General features: G+C 34.8%; 1 protein-coding gene across 1 annotated transcript in view; it reads left to right on the top strand.

Annotated features, from left to right (window-relative positions):
* Positions 1–18,113, top strand: part of KCNH8_1 (Potassium voltage-gated channel sub H member 8) — a 130,372-nt gene that overhangs the window by 88,025 nt on the left and 24,234 nt on the right. The window contains exons 7-8 of the mRNA XM_051215501.1: positions 5,204–5,405; positions 12,559–12,762. Of these exons, the coding sequence (XP_051066011.1) occupies positions 5,204–5,405; positions 12,559–12,762 (406 nt within the window). The remainder of the gene's footprint in view (positions 1–5,203; positions 5,406–12,558; positions 12,763–18,113) is intronic.

Genomic DNA, 18,113 nt, shown 5'->3' with positions numbered 1-18,113 from the left:
ATAATAATGATAATTATTATTAAGTAAAGATGGATAGTGACTAGCAGCGGAATACAGGACGCGTGTTTCATCCGATTTGAGACTCGTCAACTGAATGTACCTGCATCTCAGAGTTGATTTTCGCCACGGGACTCGGACCCAGTACCGCTGACTTCAAACGCCATTGTGTTATCCACGTAGCTTCTGAGTCCACTGCTAACCACTATCCATCTTTGTTTATAATGCTTATAAATTAAAGCAATATCGAGGCAAAACACACAGTATGCACATATGCCCATAAGAGACTGATCAATTGCAGTCCTAAACATCAATGGGAAGATTCAAGTAAACAATTGTAAACTTATTTTCTTTTATGAGGATTTTCTAAATTGCTTACATTTTTGTTTAGAAATAAGCAACTTACTATCTTAAATATACTGTTAGTAATTTCCTACTGTAAAGAATATCCACTTTGATGAAGTAGAGTTTGTTGTTCATAATCCATTCACAAAACACCTTGAGACAAATTTCTTCTATCGAAGTGTTTATTTTATTTAAACATGAATATTTGCACAAAAAGGCACCGAATGCATATGCACCACACAAGTTACTTGATTTGTATGTGGACTGTGATACAGCCCGGATGCCCATACTGAATCAGGTGGTTTTCTTAGAGGGTCACATCTAGAGACTTCGATCTAAAATCTGATTCACAAGGCAATAAAGCAAAGTCAAGAGATATAGTCCCATGGTAGTCGGTCACCATCAATTGGTTCATATTCTATTCGTTCCATCAGAATACTGGAACCCATGTGCACTATTAGTTTGGAATTACGGTTTTCCAACTCCCCTAGGTGAACTCTCTGTGTTCACCGACCCGGTTAAAGCGCTTTTTGTTCTCTCGATTTCGTAAACATCGCCCTGGTCACGAGAAGGCATTGAGTAGGACTTCCTTGATAGTGGTTGCATGCACATGGCCATTTGAGTGCATTTCGAGAGGGCTAGCTGACGTTTTCGACCCTCGGCCGTACCAGTTCATTTGGACGTGTTCATCAGTTAGGGATAATAGTGTAAGTCTATAATCCATTTTTCATAACTAATTCGAATTATTTCATAACCCTGGATTAGTTTTATGTACAACTCACTATCCATCTTTACAGTATTGTGAATAGAATATTGTCGACAGATTGACAGTTCGTCTTGAAATGTTTTATTTTTTTCGTTTCAAACAAAAAAGATAATGAAATTGATTAGCATTAAATGAATCAATTGTTGTTTCAATGAAATAAGAGAATGAAACATTCAGTTTTCAATAGTTCTAAATTGTTTCTACTTCATGATTGATTGGATTGGATGATGTTCAATGAATAAAAAATGACAGGATGAACATATGTCAATAGAAGGCTGATCAATTACAGTCCTAAACATCAATAGAAAGATTTAAGTAAACAATACTAAGGGAATTTAAACTTCACCCCATTACACAAGCAAGTGGCTATCAGAACTCAGTAGATAAGTGGATAAAACGATGGCATTAAAAACTAACAGTACTGGGTTTAAGTTCAAGAGTGAACATCTACTCTAAGATGTAGGTTCATTCATCTGACGATTCCTAACTAACACGAAATGCACTTCGTGTTTAGTCGAAACAATATTATATTTAGACATAAGATAAATTTAGGATAAATAGTTATCCGATACTGGTATATCAAGATAGGCATTCAACAATAATGTTCATTTAAATAAATCATTTCTAATAATATATCTATAATATTCATGAATATGTGATGGTATCTGTATTTGTACTGATAACTACAACAATTGTCATATCCCTTATTTTATTGACGATAGATTAGTTAAATATAAACGGGGTTCTGTATTAATCAGATTATTATCTAGGCATAAAATAAAGCATAATAAAGAAATAAACAAACATAAAGCACCAGTTTATTTAACTGCCTCCAAATGCTCTGGTACGACCAAGAGTAGGGAGAGTAAGCTCCCCCTATCGAAATGCTCTCACATGGTCACGCGTTTATGGCCTCTGCCAGGGAAGTCCTACTCACTGCCTTCGCGCAACATGGGTATTGTTTACGAAATTGAGAGGACGAAAAGCGAACGAGTGGCGCTTTAACCGGGTTGGTGGATACGGAGAGTCCACCTAGAGGAGTTGGAAAACCCTGATTCCAAACCAATGGTGAACACGGACTCCAGTATCCTGAAGGAACAAATGGCTTATGAACTAATCGTTGGTTACTGGCTACCATGGGACTGTATCTCTTGACGTTGCTCCTCTGCCTTGTGGATCAGACCTTCAGGTCGAAGGCTCAGGGTGTGGCCCCCTAAGAAAACCACCTGCTTCGGTTCAGGCACCCGGGGAGTATTACAGCCCTCACACAAACCAAATGAGATTTGTGTTGCATATATGTATTTGGTGCCCCCTTGTACAAATATCTATGTGTTAAAATAAAAATAAATAAATAGTTTATTTAACTATGAAACGTTAAAAGTCTACCATATTCACAATAGTTATGGTCAATGACTTGGTAACTTCATACTGTAGCTGTACTTTATCAGTTATGTATGATCAGTGAAACTTTAAGTATTTATCCTTAAGCTAATGACTAATAGGTAAACAACAGATGTTTAATTGATTAGTATATAGTGATTAGTCTGTTTTTTTGTCTCTCCATAATAATCAAAGACATTTTAACTGGTTTCAATGGATGAATCTACCTTTAAAATTATTAATTCGTCCTCAATATGCGTCCTATAACCTTTCCAACGCTTCTTCCTCATTTCTTCCTCCGCTCAAACCTGGTTTATTCTCTTCTACAGTAAGTTGTTGCTGATATTGTCTGGTCAACGAGTTCGAAGTATTTTGCACAGACGACTGTTGATAAACACTTGTATCTTCTGAATGATGACTTTCGTGGTTCTCCAAGTTTCTGTCTCATACAGTAGAACTGTTTTAACATTTGTATTTAGAATTCTGACTTTGGTGTTAGTTGACAAATGTTTTGACTTCCAGATGTTCTTCAGTAGTAGATGTTACTCCTCTTGCTTTTCCGATCAGCGCATTCACATCTACAATCATGATTCTACATTCATAGAAATCAATTTACAGTTGATGAGAAAACTAATACCAATTAAAATGGTGATGAGTTAGTTAACATGAATACAAATTCAGAATTATTTATGAAACATAATCATTAAGGATTGGTTAGATAATTCAGCAATAAATGAGAATGAGGTTATTCTAATATACTGATGCATTATTAAGCAGTTGATTTGTAACAGAAAACAAGTTTATACGTAAATATTACACAATTTGAATTCATTTATCTCTCTCAGTTGATTCGATACATATGAATTACGTAGTCATAATCATTCTTCTCAAAATAGTGAATTATCGATCGGACGAATGATGCATAAAACACGTACGAGCAGTATACAGTCCTTATCAGTCCTGCTTACCACCTAACAATGCCTGTTAAGTCCAGAACACCAGTCTCAGTCTCTGCAATATGAATCATGTATTTCAAACATACGGGGTTTATATACTAATCAAACAGACCACATCGTACCAATCAAATGGGAAACAACATTTGTACAAGATTTGGTCAAATGTGGATGTGAATGAGGGAGGTAGTAATTGATAGACGAGGCATAATTGAAGAATGGTAAATCGTATAATAACAGTTCATAGGTCAAAATGAAGCTCATAACGAGTGAGACACGAATATGAATAGTTTAGTTATTTAACAATTATACGATAAAAACATACGTATAACAGTGATCTATAAATGGATCCCAAAAGTTACCATTCATTATTCTAATCGGGACATAACATTTTATAAAATATATGAAATGGTATTAACAGTATTATTGCCTAATTATAAAGCTAGACGACACTGGTTTGAACCCCACATAAAACATCATTTCCCTCAGGATTACAAGTATGGGATATTGATAAGTATTGACTAGCATGATATCCAGGTCTTATGTTTCTTCTTAACTACCTTTAACCACCTAATATCTCAACACAATGAACGCGATATTTTCTCACTTAAACGAATGGTCACAATGTAACTTAATAGATTGAATTCGATCAACTCTAAGAACTAAATAAACACTGCACTACTCAATAATCAGCCAATGTAATGGTAATCATTACTGCGATGGTGGCGAAGTTTTGTAGCTCAGGTGGATGCTTCTGATGGAGTTTTGTTCTCTGAGCTGGATGGTTTGGTCTTGGAGCTTTCATTGTTCTTCTGAACGACTTCTATCTGAAGTTTGTGCTGATGATGTCGTTCAGAAGAACGATGAAAGCTCCACGACCAAACCATCCAGTTGAGAGAACAAAGCTCCATCAAAAGGTAATCTGGATACAGTAGGAAATTATAAGCAAAATATCCACACAAAAAATACTTTAGAAAATAGTTCACCAAAGGTACACTCTGAGAACAATAATCGAAATATGGTAAAATAATACTTATATCTAACTATAAAACTCTATAGAAGTTCGACATTCCCAAATTCCATTGTTCTGATTATGTACTGGACAAAGTAGCATAGAGTTCTGGCATCACCAAGCTATACAAAAAAAAAGAAAACGAAATTACTCCTAACTACTGTGTTGTATATTTTTCGCTATTTTACAGTATTTAATCTAGTGATATAAATTGAATAAGCACCTATTACATATAATAGATATTATAAGTGAATTAGAATAAAATGGACAGAGACAGCAATTTGGAAGACTCTCCCGGTTTTCTACATTGTACAAGCGTTCCATGTACCTAAATTATTGATTACTCTGTTTGTCAGAAGCGGCATCAGCCCCGTGACTTTCGTACGAACTCGACTTTCGTCATAACTCTTCTAAATGAAGACTTTCTAACTACCAGGGCAGAGTTTAAATGGTTTGAGTTAGTTTTTCTGGTTATAGTATTTTTAGCAAGTTAGCGTTCTACGGGATGGTGTCGCTAACCCTATGTCCAACCCCCTTCTCCTTTATCGGGGCTTTGGACCGGCAGTAACCCCAGGGGGGCTCCAGGAGGACATTTCTACCAGTGATTTTTACCTTAAGGATTGTGAAATAATGTCATTAAATGTTATTTACTTACTAGAGATTGATCAGTCAAGTTCATTTATAACCTGATAATTTAGATAATGTTTAACTTTAAAATGTAAGAAATAATTTAACTTTTCCCTTCATTAGGGTAATTGGATTCATTTATTGAAATTGGCACGTTTACTTCGATTGGCAAGATTATTTCAAAAAATTGAACGATATTCTCAATATAGTACGGTAATATTGGGTTTACTAATGTGTATGTTCTTTCTTGTTGCTCATTGGTTTGCTTGTGGATGGTATTGTATTGGCAAAGAGGAATTTAAATCGAAAATCACAAGGGAATACAGTAAGTTAATTATTATGTATATTTATTTATGCAAATAAGACAAATTTATTTATTTATTTAAACACATAAACATTAGTACAATGAGGCGCCAAATAGATCGATTTATGTGAGGGCTGGGATGCTGCTCGGGTGCCCAAACCGAAAAAGTGGTTTTCTAAGGAGGTCACACCCGCCGCCTTTTACATAAACATCTAATCCACACTTCAGTGGAGCAACGTCAATAGATGCAATCCCATGGTAGCTGGTCACCAACGATTGGTTCATATCCCATTTGTTCCTTCAGGATAATGTAGTTCATGTGAACCATTGGTTTGGAATCAGGGTTTTCCAACTCGCCTAGATGAACTATCTGTATCCACCAACCCGGTTAAAGCGCTGAATATTCAATTTAGTAAACAACACCCCTACAACGAGAAGACATTGAGTAGGACTTTCTTGGCATTTGTTGTATACATGTGGTCATATGAGAGCATTTCAAGAGGGAGAGCTGACGGATTATGATGTCTGTATTGAAATTATACATCCACTCTTCTATTCCATTCAAAGAAATAACAATGAATATAATTAGAATTCAATTATTCTAATTTTATGCTCGTTTTTTTTCTTCTTTTCATTTACTGTATTGTAATAAATTTTCAATAGAAACAATCAATATAAAACTATTCAGTTTTTGTGAGAAAAAGAAAATAGTTCACTTTTAAATGAACAAAAAAACCCAATCAATAATGAAATACTTGTCTTTTATTAATTCCTATAGGGATTTATTAATCACTAAGGGCAAAACATGGTTCATTATGTGTCTCTAAGACAAAATTACTTTTTTCTAAAACAAAAAAAACTTGTAGGAAAACAGGTTGTAAAATTCTTTTATCCATTCACACACACACACACCCTGTGTTCTTATTTATATGTTTGATAATCATGATAGATAAGATTATAAAAATCTTTATGATAGTTTAAATAAAATCAAGTTGCTATATAATACCGATCTAAACTTGTGAGATAGGCATTCACTGATGATAATGTTGGATGTGTCACTCAATTTCGTAGATTAGTTGAAGTTAAACATTAACACTGTTGGATGCCATCCGGCACAATGGTCTAATGGTTAAACGCTCACACGCGAGACTGGTAGGTCCTAGGTTGGAATCTTACGAGGCGGGATCATGAATGCGTACTACTGAGGAATCCCATAATAGGACGAAACGGCCGTTCAGTGTTTCCAGGTTTTCCATTATTGAAACTTATGATTTCTCAAGAATACTATAGTTTTCATGAGTATACTAATAAATTACTTGAAGTGAAAATAAATTACTTGTGGATTGGCTATATAACGAGCATAAAAAGACATCACAAAAGTTATATTAATGAAAATGAAATGATAGAAAATATTTTACTATGAATAAGTAACTATCCAATGTTTTTTTCTTTGGAACTGAATCAACAAAAAGTATTGGGATTAAGTGACTTTTGCATCTATTAATATTAATGTATCAGTCTGTTGGAGATGTTAGATCCCTAGAACTCACTTGAAAAAGGACCTAATTTTTGTAATTTTATTTAGGAAATTCGAATTTCCTTGTTTTCGCGCCAAAGGCGCTCTTGTCACCATCACGTTGTATTTCCCACTGGGAAATATCTTAAATGCTATTGGTCCGTTGCGTCTTTTAGTATGCTATTTGGTAACTCTCCCCAAGGACGGTTTTGTACTGCATATATACGTTTTGAATTGTGTTTGTTGTTATCTCTCGTTTCTGGCTGTTTGCAGAATATACTTCCCCATTCCATGCTTGGACTTCTCCCTCTAGTTAGTGGGGCTGGGATGCATCAAATAGCTAGCTTAATGGTCTTGGTCACTGAGTCTTGTTCTCGTTCGCAGATCGAGTGAACTCGTGTTAGCTTTAAACCTAACACAGGTAGTAATGTTTTTCATCTTTTTCAACCGTGTTAGTAGTGCAAATTCTTTGAGTCCTCTCAAAGAGACACTTGATTAAGCTTCTCTTGTATTGCAATGGACAAAAACTATGGAAATTTAAGTATTGATCCGTCCAAGTTGGTTTCCTTTACACTGATCTCTTATAGTACTATCTTTCCTTTCACTTAAAAGTATGTCTAAAAATGCCAATTGGCCATTATTTTCTGCTTCATAGGTCGTTATGATATCGTTTTGAACCCCAGTGGGTTTATCTAGTAACCAGGAAATCTCAAAATGTACCATTAACAAAGACTGTGTATTTCCTTTGTGACTATATATCTACCAATTTTCCCTTTTTTCCTGTTCGGTCACCAATGTTGAAAGAATTACTTTTATTATGCACTGTCAGCGTTCAGTTCACGTTTGATAGCGAATATTTTCGACAAGTTGATGATGCATCCATGAATAATTCTCGGAATTTGCTTGTCTTTGCACGAATGAGATGCTAATTTGCTTGAGAGGAATATCTACACTAGATTCCCTTTCAGTGTCTATTCTACAGGACTTCAACACAACTCAGATCAAGAACACATGATTAGCCTTACTACAGCGTAAGTACATTTCCACACCAAAAACTGACAAAGTTCAACACAATCCAACACAATAATGATAAGAATAAGGGAAGATGTATAACCCATCAAGTACCTGTCAGACTATATACTAGTCTGACTCAGCAAGCAATTAATCTTTATCATTCTCACCCACATATCACTATCGGGTTTCTCATCAGTGTGGTCATACAACTCCATCAAGGGTAGAATCCAGGAACCTCACATCCTGTAATGAACGCTTGACGATTGAAATGTTGGATCGGAGTTCAATAGTTTAACGAAGATTGTCGCTGTACATTGTATACTGACATTAACCATTGGGTCTACTGAAGATCAGGGATTCAACTACTGATGGAGTTGTAGATGCGAGCTTTTGAGGTGCTTCATATTAAAACGAGGCATCTTTACAGTTATCCGTGTTTCCCGATGATTTTCACACTGAGATCAGTCTTTGTCCAATATAACCTACAAACTTAGCATATCTTGCTAAATATTCCCATTTTATGGTGTCTTTCTGTATAAAAACCTTTATCAACCGAGTATATTACGATTACATTCCCCCCCTATACTGTTCAAAATATATCCAGATATTTATTGATTGTTAAATGTGTTGTGACAATAAATTCTGGTTATCTGATTCAATAGTTTATCTTAAATAAAAAGTTTACGTCATTAGAGGCAAATGGCCGGTATCTCTGGATGATGGTTTTTGGTCTGTTGTCACTTGTCAACAAAATGTACATGCAGTTTTGAAAAACATAGTCATACATATTATCACTTGACTATCTAGGTCGCGACTGAACTTCTTCAAGACTGATATATTCATGTTGGTTGATAATTAAGTAGTAACGAATTTGACTTTTGTCTAGAATTGATTCCTAATCAAATTCTGTCGATCACCTATCATATAACGTTGGATGGATATCTGTTAAATTTTACTGTAGCATTTAGTCCCGTTAACATGATCATATTCTTATTTAGTTTGTAATAAAAGCTTAATGAAATTAATTACTTACTTATTTGCGCCTGTTACTCCTCGTGAAGGAGCATAGGCCGCTCACCAGCATTCTCCATCAAACCCTGTCCTGGCCAATCCTTTCTAGCTCCGTCCAGTTGTAATTCATCGTTTTCATATCCGCTTCTATTATCCGACGCAATGTGTTCTTTGGCCTTCCTCTTTTTCGCTTCCCTTCAGGATTCCAAGTTTGGGCTTGTCTCGTGATGCAGTTTGATGATTTGCGTAATGTATGTCCTATCCATTTCCATCGTCTTTTCCTAATTTCTTCTTCAGCTGGAAGTTGGTTTGTTCTCTCCCACAGAAGGCTATTGCTGATGGTATCCGGCCAATGCATGTTGAGTATCTTGCGTAGACAGCTATTTATAAATACTTGTACCTTCTTGATTGTGGTTGTTGTAGTTCTCCAAGTTTCAGCTCCATACGGTAGAACTGTCTTGACATTCGTATTGAAGATTCTCACTTGGATATTGGTTGAAAGTTGTTTTGAGTTCCATATGTTCTGCAATTGTAGGAATGTGACCCTTGCTTTGCCGATCCTCGCCTTTACGTCTGCATTTGAACCTCCTTGTCCATCGATGATGCTTCCTAGGTATGTGAAGGACTCTACATCTTCCAGAGTTTCGCCATCAACAGTGGTTGGATTGCTGTTCTCCGCTTTGAATTTGAGGACCTTGGTTTTCTCTTTGTGTATGCTGAGGCCTACTGATGCAGAGACTGCTGCTACACTGGCTGTCTTCATCTGCATCTGTTCGTGTGTACGTGATAGGAGGGCTAGGTCATCTGCGAAGTCCAAATCGTCTAATTGATTCTGAGCTGAATGAAACTAATTAGGTCACTCTGTAATAACATAGTAGCGTAGTGAGAACTCAGAGATTGGAGATATGGATTTACTTGACTCCCCCCCCAAAAAAATAAATCAAAGTGATGTGCGAATACACTACTTGTGTATTATTTATTTGAATCTTTCCATTGATGTCTAAAAATACAATTGGTCAGTTACTTATTGGCATTTGTGCATCCTGTGCGGATTTCCTCGATATTTCCTTGACTCAATAGCTCAGTAAATAAAGCCCTGGCATTTGAAGCGAATAGTACTAGGTTTGAGTTTCAAAGTGAACATCGACTTCAGGATTCAGAATGAAACTCACGTCCTGGATTCTACTGCTAACTACCATCTATCTGTGAACTGAATAAGAAGATTCTAGTAAAAAATACAAAAATAAATTTACTGATTATATAACATGTTATGAAATCAATTTTATTTGAATTTCAATGTTCAATGAACTAAAAACAAAAGGCGATAGACATCATTCAATCATACCTATGAATGATATTCATTATGGAAGAAAGATACGAAACTCTTTTCTTTTTTAAAGTTATTTGCCATAAAATGTTTATTGATTGATGAAAAAGAAGAATAGAAAATCTCTACAAACCTCTTCTGATAATTCTGTATAACTTTTAACTACGTTTTATATTTTGCGCCTTAACTAAATAGATACCTTACAATCTATTCACCATGAAATTATCATGAAGGCAAATGAACTTTAAAGATAATAATGAGATGATAGGCAAGCATTTGTCAAACCAAAAAAAACCAAAATGACTTTAACTAAACAATAACTTTTTTTGTTTGTATTCTTATTGATTAAATCTAACGGCGAGACTATAATTTATGATTGAATCAATCATATTTGGAATAACAGATCTTGTGTTATGGCATGAAATCCATTTGTAGTGAACAAGAACACCAGTGGGGTCAATCGAATGTGTTTAACACAGAATTACAGGACTTGCTAATAAAATCTAACAATCATAAAGTAAATGGTTAATTTGCAAAATGTCCACAAATTGTCTCAAAATAATGATTCATACTTGATTGTTCTTGCATTTTGATACAAATTGCATTCTGTTTAGATTCTTTACTGTTCGATCCTCTTGTCTCTCTGCGGCCAGACCTTCTGTTCACGACTAACATCATATACTACTTATGTCAATATAAGTAGCACACACCACACATTCACCCACTTAGTTAAATAGAGTTTTGGTATTATAGCTGATGAAAATCCTAAACCTAATTCCTAACCCTAATCATCAACTGTAAATCATAAGTCTAATTCCTCAAACAGGTTTATAACACTCATTTTGTCCTGGTTTTTAGCTGGACACTCTCAAGGTCACTCTAGCTTCGCCTAAAAATCATCCATAAATTATAGTCTCACCGATTGTATTGTGGTGTAGGTTACCTATATCCACATAAGTAGTATATAACGTTGGTCAGGCATAGAATGTATTTCAACAGAAGATCGATAAGGAAAGAACGAAAACAGAACGCAATTGGTATGAAAATGCATGAGCAATGAAATCTGAGACAATGGACCGATATTTGTAAAAGAAACGGTGAAGTTTGAGATGATGGATTGATATTTTGCAAATTAACTATTTACTATATGGTTCTCAGATTTCATTGAAATACTCTGTAATTTCGTTTTAATTATGTTCGATTGTCCCCATCGGTGTTCTGTTCACAAGAGTATAAGCAATTATCATAGCAATGAATATAGAACTATATTAGGTTTGCTATTACTTCTAGTCTTTTGTAGGAAATACCTATAACCAATCATGTGACCTCCGATTAGAGAGCGATGACTTATCGATCGTACCAACGACGCGCAAACCCGTATAAGAAGCCTAGAATTCTGATTGGCTCTGATTACCGCCTAGCCCAGCCAGTTAAATCCAGAACACGGTCTCTAACAGATCAGAAGAGGTGGATGTGTACTGCTGAGGAGTTCCACAATAAGACAAAATAGCCGTCCAATGAATTCCAGGTTTTCCATAGTTATCTAGCTTCAATTGATTCATGATTCCAACTATTGATATAATATTATGAATAGAAATTAATTTATGTGTAACAATAATGTAATGGATTTTAAATAAGCAAGTGAACAAAACATAAACTTCTCTTTGTTTCTTTATATTGGGTAATGAAAATATGAAAACATGTCTAGAATCGATATAGTTCTCATACTCATTCATTCAACCGTTATAAATTCATTTTATCATGTTTATCATTTAGTTACTATTATCTTTATATCTTTTGAGAATTCTTGTTTTCAATAAATAACAAGAGTTAAACGCCAATAGAGAACAGTAATCTCATATACGTTTATATACTGCCGTTTGTGTGGCAACTATGCATAGTTTGTAGTAATTAAATATTCAAATAATGAAGTATATCCTGTGATATGTGTGCTACTTATATTGACATAAATAGTATCAGAAGGGGTTTTATGGAGATTGTAGTAATTTCAATAGTTAAGATCATGAGTCAATTGAAGTTAGACCATCATGGATGAGTAATGTTGAGGAGTCTCACAATAGGACGATACGGCCAGCCAGTGCTTCGAGGTTTACCATGATGATCTAGCTTTAATTGATTCATGATTTCAACTATTGAATTTACATCAGTAGTATATAACAAGAATCAGGAATAGAATGTTTGATTATATCTACATCACAACTTTATTTCTATCTTCATAAATGATCTATTTTATAATTGTGTTTCTACAACTGTTTTTTTCTTTTGGTCTGTTTTATATTAAATAGGTTGGTTATATGAATTAGGTGAACGAATGCAATTGAATCGTTCATATTCAATAATGAATAAAACGAATGGATTAACTAGACGTGCATTATATGTATCTAGTTTATATTTTACAACAACTAGTTTAACTAGTGTTGGATTTGGTAATGTATCACCGAATACAGTAAATGAGAAAATATTTGCTGTGATAACTATGCTTATTGGAGGTAAGAAATGAATTTTATTCAAATGACATTTAGTAGTACACATAATTTGGTGATTGTTTTAGGCTATTCAAAAGTAAACATCATAAATTAATATTAATATTAGAAGGGGTTTTTTGTGAATATTATAGTAATTTCTATAGTTGAGATCATGAGTCAATTGAAGGTAGACAATCGTGGAAAACCTTAATATTAACACCGTTGGATGTCGGCCGGCTGAGTGGTCTAGTGATTAAGCGCTTGACTCACAAGTCTGATAGTTCTTCGGTTGGGATCTTGCGAGGCAGGATCGTGGATACGTACTACTGAGGAGTCCCACAATAGGATGAAACGTCCATCCAGTGCTTCTAGGTTTTCCATGGTGTTCGAGCTTCAATGGACTCATGATTTCAACTATTGAAATTAATATTAAACTTTTAAGAGCATATTATTATCGCATAAACATCGTTTTATTTACACAAAAATGCATTGAGAAAGTCAACAAAATGATAAGTAAAGTGGTAGAGTTAATTTTATATGTTATAAAAATCTATGCATGATAAATACATTTCATAAACAGTAAAGGGAATTGAAACATAAAACGTTTACTTACTTACTTACGCCTGTTAATCTTCATGGAGGAGCATAGACCAGCCACCATCATTCTATATCCGATTCTGTCCTAGACAATCCTTTCACGTTATTTCCATTTGCTATTCATCATTTTTCATGTATGTTTCAAATTCTTTGATCTTTCTCTTTCCCGTTTACCTTCAGGATTCCAAATTAGAGCTTGCCTCATGATTCAGTTTGATAATTTCCGTAATGTATATCACATTCACTCCCACTTCCTCCTCAGCTGGAAGTTAGTTTGTTCTCTCTCATAGTAGGCTGTTGATGGTGGTGTCTGGTCAACGGACATTGAATATCTTACGTAGATAATTGTTTATAAATACTTATATATTTTTGATGATGTTTGTAGTAGTTCTCAAAGTTTCAGCTCAAAACAGCAGAACTGTCTTGACGTTCGTATTGAAGATTCTCACATTGATGTTGGCTTGTAGACAATTTTTTCGAGTCTCATATGTATGGACGAGCACAGTCATCTGTGAAGCCCAAATAGTCTAGTTGAGTGCATGCTGTCTATTGTATTCCGCGCTTCTCCTAGAATGTGGAAGTCTTCATAATCCAGTCGACCACCAGAAGAAATAAAAGAGGGTGAGAGTAGGCAGTCTTTTCTGATTCGGATCCTCACTCGGAATGCGTTTGTCAGCTGTCGTCTATGCACAACTTCGCAGTGCAGTCCGTCATATGAATTCCGTATGACTTTGACGATCTCCTCCGGTACACTATAGCATCGAAAAAGGTTTCATAATATTCTCTTATCCACACATGCAAAATGTTAAAAATCATATTTTATCCAAACTTCAAAAGCTGATAGTGTATAAATGTAACTTCCTTACTGTGAACCATTCTATCCTACATCAAATGTATCGTTTTCAAGTATTTATTAAGACTGTTGTGTGAATTCTGACAATAAATCTGCACCTATCAACATGGCTTAGACCAGCAATCGTTATTCATATCATATTATATCTCCATCTTCCTACTCCGTGCTGTTATCAACCTCTTATTATGTCAGATAATTTTATACTTTAGGTTAGGCATTAGGTAGTTACTGACAAAACGCTACCTAACAACCTCAGCTGATGAAGTGTTTTACTCTCATAAGCCGACTTTTCTTTCCTTTTTTAATTGGTTTCTCTTAATATAACTTACATGGTACTCAAATCATAAATAAACAAAGACATCGATAAATCGATATTTATAGCTTACTTAATTCTACTAACTTCATAAGTGATAGCTTAGAAGGAATCCATGAATTTTTGTCTTGTTTAATTCAGTCAGTCAGTCAGTAACAACGCAGAACTTCGTATGTACGTAAATATCAGTTAAAGTTGCCATACCACATTAGCACAGAGATGTAGTTGTGGATTCGAATCCCATAGTGGTAGAGGTTGTAAAAGTATAAGCAGTAATCGGAAAAATTAGGGTTTGAAGATGTTATTCAAGGAGTATAATTCAGTGAAATAAATTTGGAAAGTGGAAAATTTGAGAGAACACAAAAGAGTGAATGTATCTGTCATTGTAAACGATTCTGAGCCATGTCATTAATACATCACTTAGTTTAATCATCCCTTATATTAGTAATTTAGATCTTTTGCAAAACGATTATATATATATCGGATAATTACAGTCACAATACATATTCATCTCAATAAGCATAATAATTAGGGAAAAAAAGAAACAAACTAAGCTTAATCAACAAACTATAAGTTTCCAGTCCAATAATTTGATCATTTTATTCCTAATCAATTTGGATGTTACTTCAGTCGATATTAAATCAACTCTTATTCACATTGATATAAGCGCATTGATGTATATGATAATAAGTAACTCAAATGAATCCCATTTCCATATTGAATAAGGTATAGTTTTCTTTCACAATGAGATACACATTAAATCATATAGTTGATCATTTACTTCAAAAGAAGAATCTGACTATTTGTGTCTTATATGACATAGCTTGTAGGTTATATTTCAAACTATAGAACTAGATACCTTGGGTTCATGTTAGATCTCGATGAGAAGAATGAATGGTAATTTTCGGGACCTATTTATGGCCCAATACTATACGTATATTTTTATCGTATAATTGTTAAATAACTAAACTATTCATATTCGTGTCCCTCTCGTTATAAGTTTTATTTTGACCGATGAACTGTTATTATACGATTTACCATTCTTCAATTATGCCTCGTCTATCAATTACTACCTCCCTCATTCACATCCACATTTGACCAAATCTTGTACAAATGTTGTTTTCCATTTGATTGGTACGATGTGGTATGTTTGATTGGTATATAAACCGAGTATGTTTGAAATACATGATTCATATCGCGGAGGTTGAGATTGGTGTTCTGGATTTAACAGGCATGGTTAGGCGGTAAGCAAGACTGATAAGGACTGTAGACTGCTCGTACGTGTTTCATGCATGATTGGTCCGATCGATAATTCACTATTCTCTAATTGGCAGTATCATCATATTATACATTAACAGGGCATACAGGCGACAAGTTATAACAGTTCAAATCACAAAAAGAAGGGTCACTTATAACAACATTACAGATACGTCATGGTAACAAGTCTTAACTGACATGGAATTCAAGACCTCTACCTGTAATTTGTGCTAATGATATCTTTCAGAAGAATGATGAAATCTTCATGACGAAACCATTCAGCTCAGAGAATAAAACTTCATCGAACTCCAGTCTAGAATATCCTACCAACTATCTCTGAACATTTAAAATTAAAACTTTATATCAAAATAGAACTGTTTTATAATCTAATTTACTTACGTCTGTTACTCCTCGTGAAGGTGCATAGGCCGCTCACCAGCGTTCTCCATCCAACCCTGTCCTGGGCAATCCTTTCCATCTCTTCCCAGTTGTTATTCATCTTTTTCATGTCTGCTACTATTTCCGACGTAATGTGTTCTTTGGCCTTCCAATTTTCCGCTTCCCTCCAGGATTCCGAGTTTGGGCTTGCCTCATGATGCAGTTTGATGATTTGCGTAATGTATGTTCTATCAATTTCCATCGTCTTTTCCTAAGTTCCTCTTCAGGTTGAAGCTGGTTTGTTCTCTCCCACAGAATTGTGTTGCTGATAGTATCCAGCTAATGGATGTTGAGTATCTTGCGTAGACAAGTTTTATATTCTATTATTGTATAAATATAACTGACTGGGATCTGTACAAGAAATTGATTATTTTAAATAACAGTATTTGAGTTTAATTCTCTTAGCAATCATGTACCATGTTCCATTATAAATTATGTTGAAGGATTGATTATTATAAGTTTGATATAAGTTTATGTTATGTATAATTTCAAATTGTATAGATTGATAATAAGCATAAATCGGTGTCTCCATATATCAAATTCAGAAAAAGATGTCGTAATACTTCAATTCAAAATGTAAAATGTTCGCAACTACAGGTCTGTTATTGAAAACACTAATTCTAATCTTTACAATAGATTGATTACTGGGTATTGATTAATATCATGTATGTCAGATCCTTCTTAGTGCAGACCTAATCCTATCAACCAAGTTGGAATGTGGCCACCAGTCCAAGTGATTCGGCATTGCGTACACTATATTGAGATAAGATGATGGTTGGAGGTTTACTGTTGACTACCTCCAACCATGTATTCATTGCTTCTGACATTGGAGAAATATGCATTAGATTACTAGGACGTGCTGTATTATATCTTTCTAAATGAATAATACATATCTGTATTTCTACTATTACTTATAAGACCTAATATTTTTCAATATCTTTGAACACTAGAAATCACTGATAATCATTTACTTTACTTACTTATGCCTGTTACTCCTCGTGAAGGAGCATAGGCCGCGCACCAGCATTCTCCAACCCACTCTGTCCTGGGCCTTCTTTTTTAGTTCTATCCAATTCTTGTTCAGTTCTCTCATGTCCATCTCCATTTCCCGGCGTAATGTGTTCTTTGGTCTTCCTTTTTTCGTTTGGCCTTGAGGATTCCAAGTGAGGGCTTGTCTTGTAACGAAGTTGGGTGATTTCCTCAATGTGTGTCCTATCCACATCCAGCGCTTCTTCCTCATCTCTTCCTCATCTCGAATCTGGTTTATTCTCTCCTAAAGTAAGTTGTTGCTGATGGTGTCCGGCCAACGGATCTGAAGTATTTTGCGCAGACAATTGTTAATAAAAACCTGTATTTTCTGGATGATGGCTTCCGTAGTTCTCTAGGTTTCTGCACCATATAGTAGAACTGTCTTGACATTTGCACTGAAAATTCTGACCTTGGTGTTGGTTGACAGTTGCTTTGAATTCCAGATTTTCTTCAATTGTAAATATACTGCTCTTGCTTTACCGATCCGTGCCTTCACATCTGCATCAGATCCACCGTGTTCATCAATGATGCTGCCCAAATATGTAATAATCATTACTAACTATAAAATGAATTTGAAAACGGTGTAGCTTTCATGTTTAATTTATCTTTGAATACAGTAATCTTACCGTTAAATTCTGGTATTTTTGGGAAACTAAACATGTCAACTGTTATACTACTTCTAGGTAGTCTATTTCTATCCAGCCATTAAATGTTTCATTCTAACTGGATTAGGTACCTTATGACCCTCCTATGTACTTTATCGTTTGTAAACATGCTAGTTCTGTGTTTGTCTGTCTTGTGTACATTTATCATTTGTACTTTAATTGACCATCAGTAATTTATGTATTATTCATTTTTACATAAAGACTTAGTCATCCGTTATTCAGT

Source organism: Schistosoma haematobium, chromosome 4 (genome assembly GCF_000699445.3).
Source record: "Schistosoma haematobium chromosome 4, whole genome shotgun sequence".
Taxonomy (NCBI): domain Eukaryota; kingdom Metazoa; phylum Platyhelminthes; class Trematoda; order Strigeidida; family Schistosomatidae; genus Schistosoma; species Schistosoma haematobium.
Note: the sequence above shows the minus strand (reverse complement) of the source record. Positions and strands in the feature narration are given on the sequence as shown.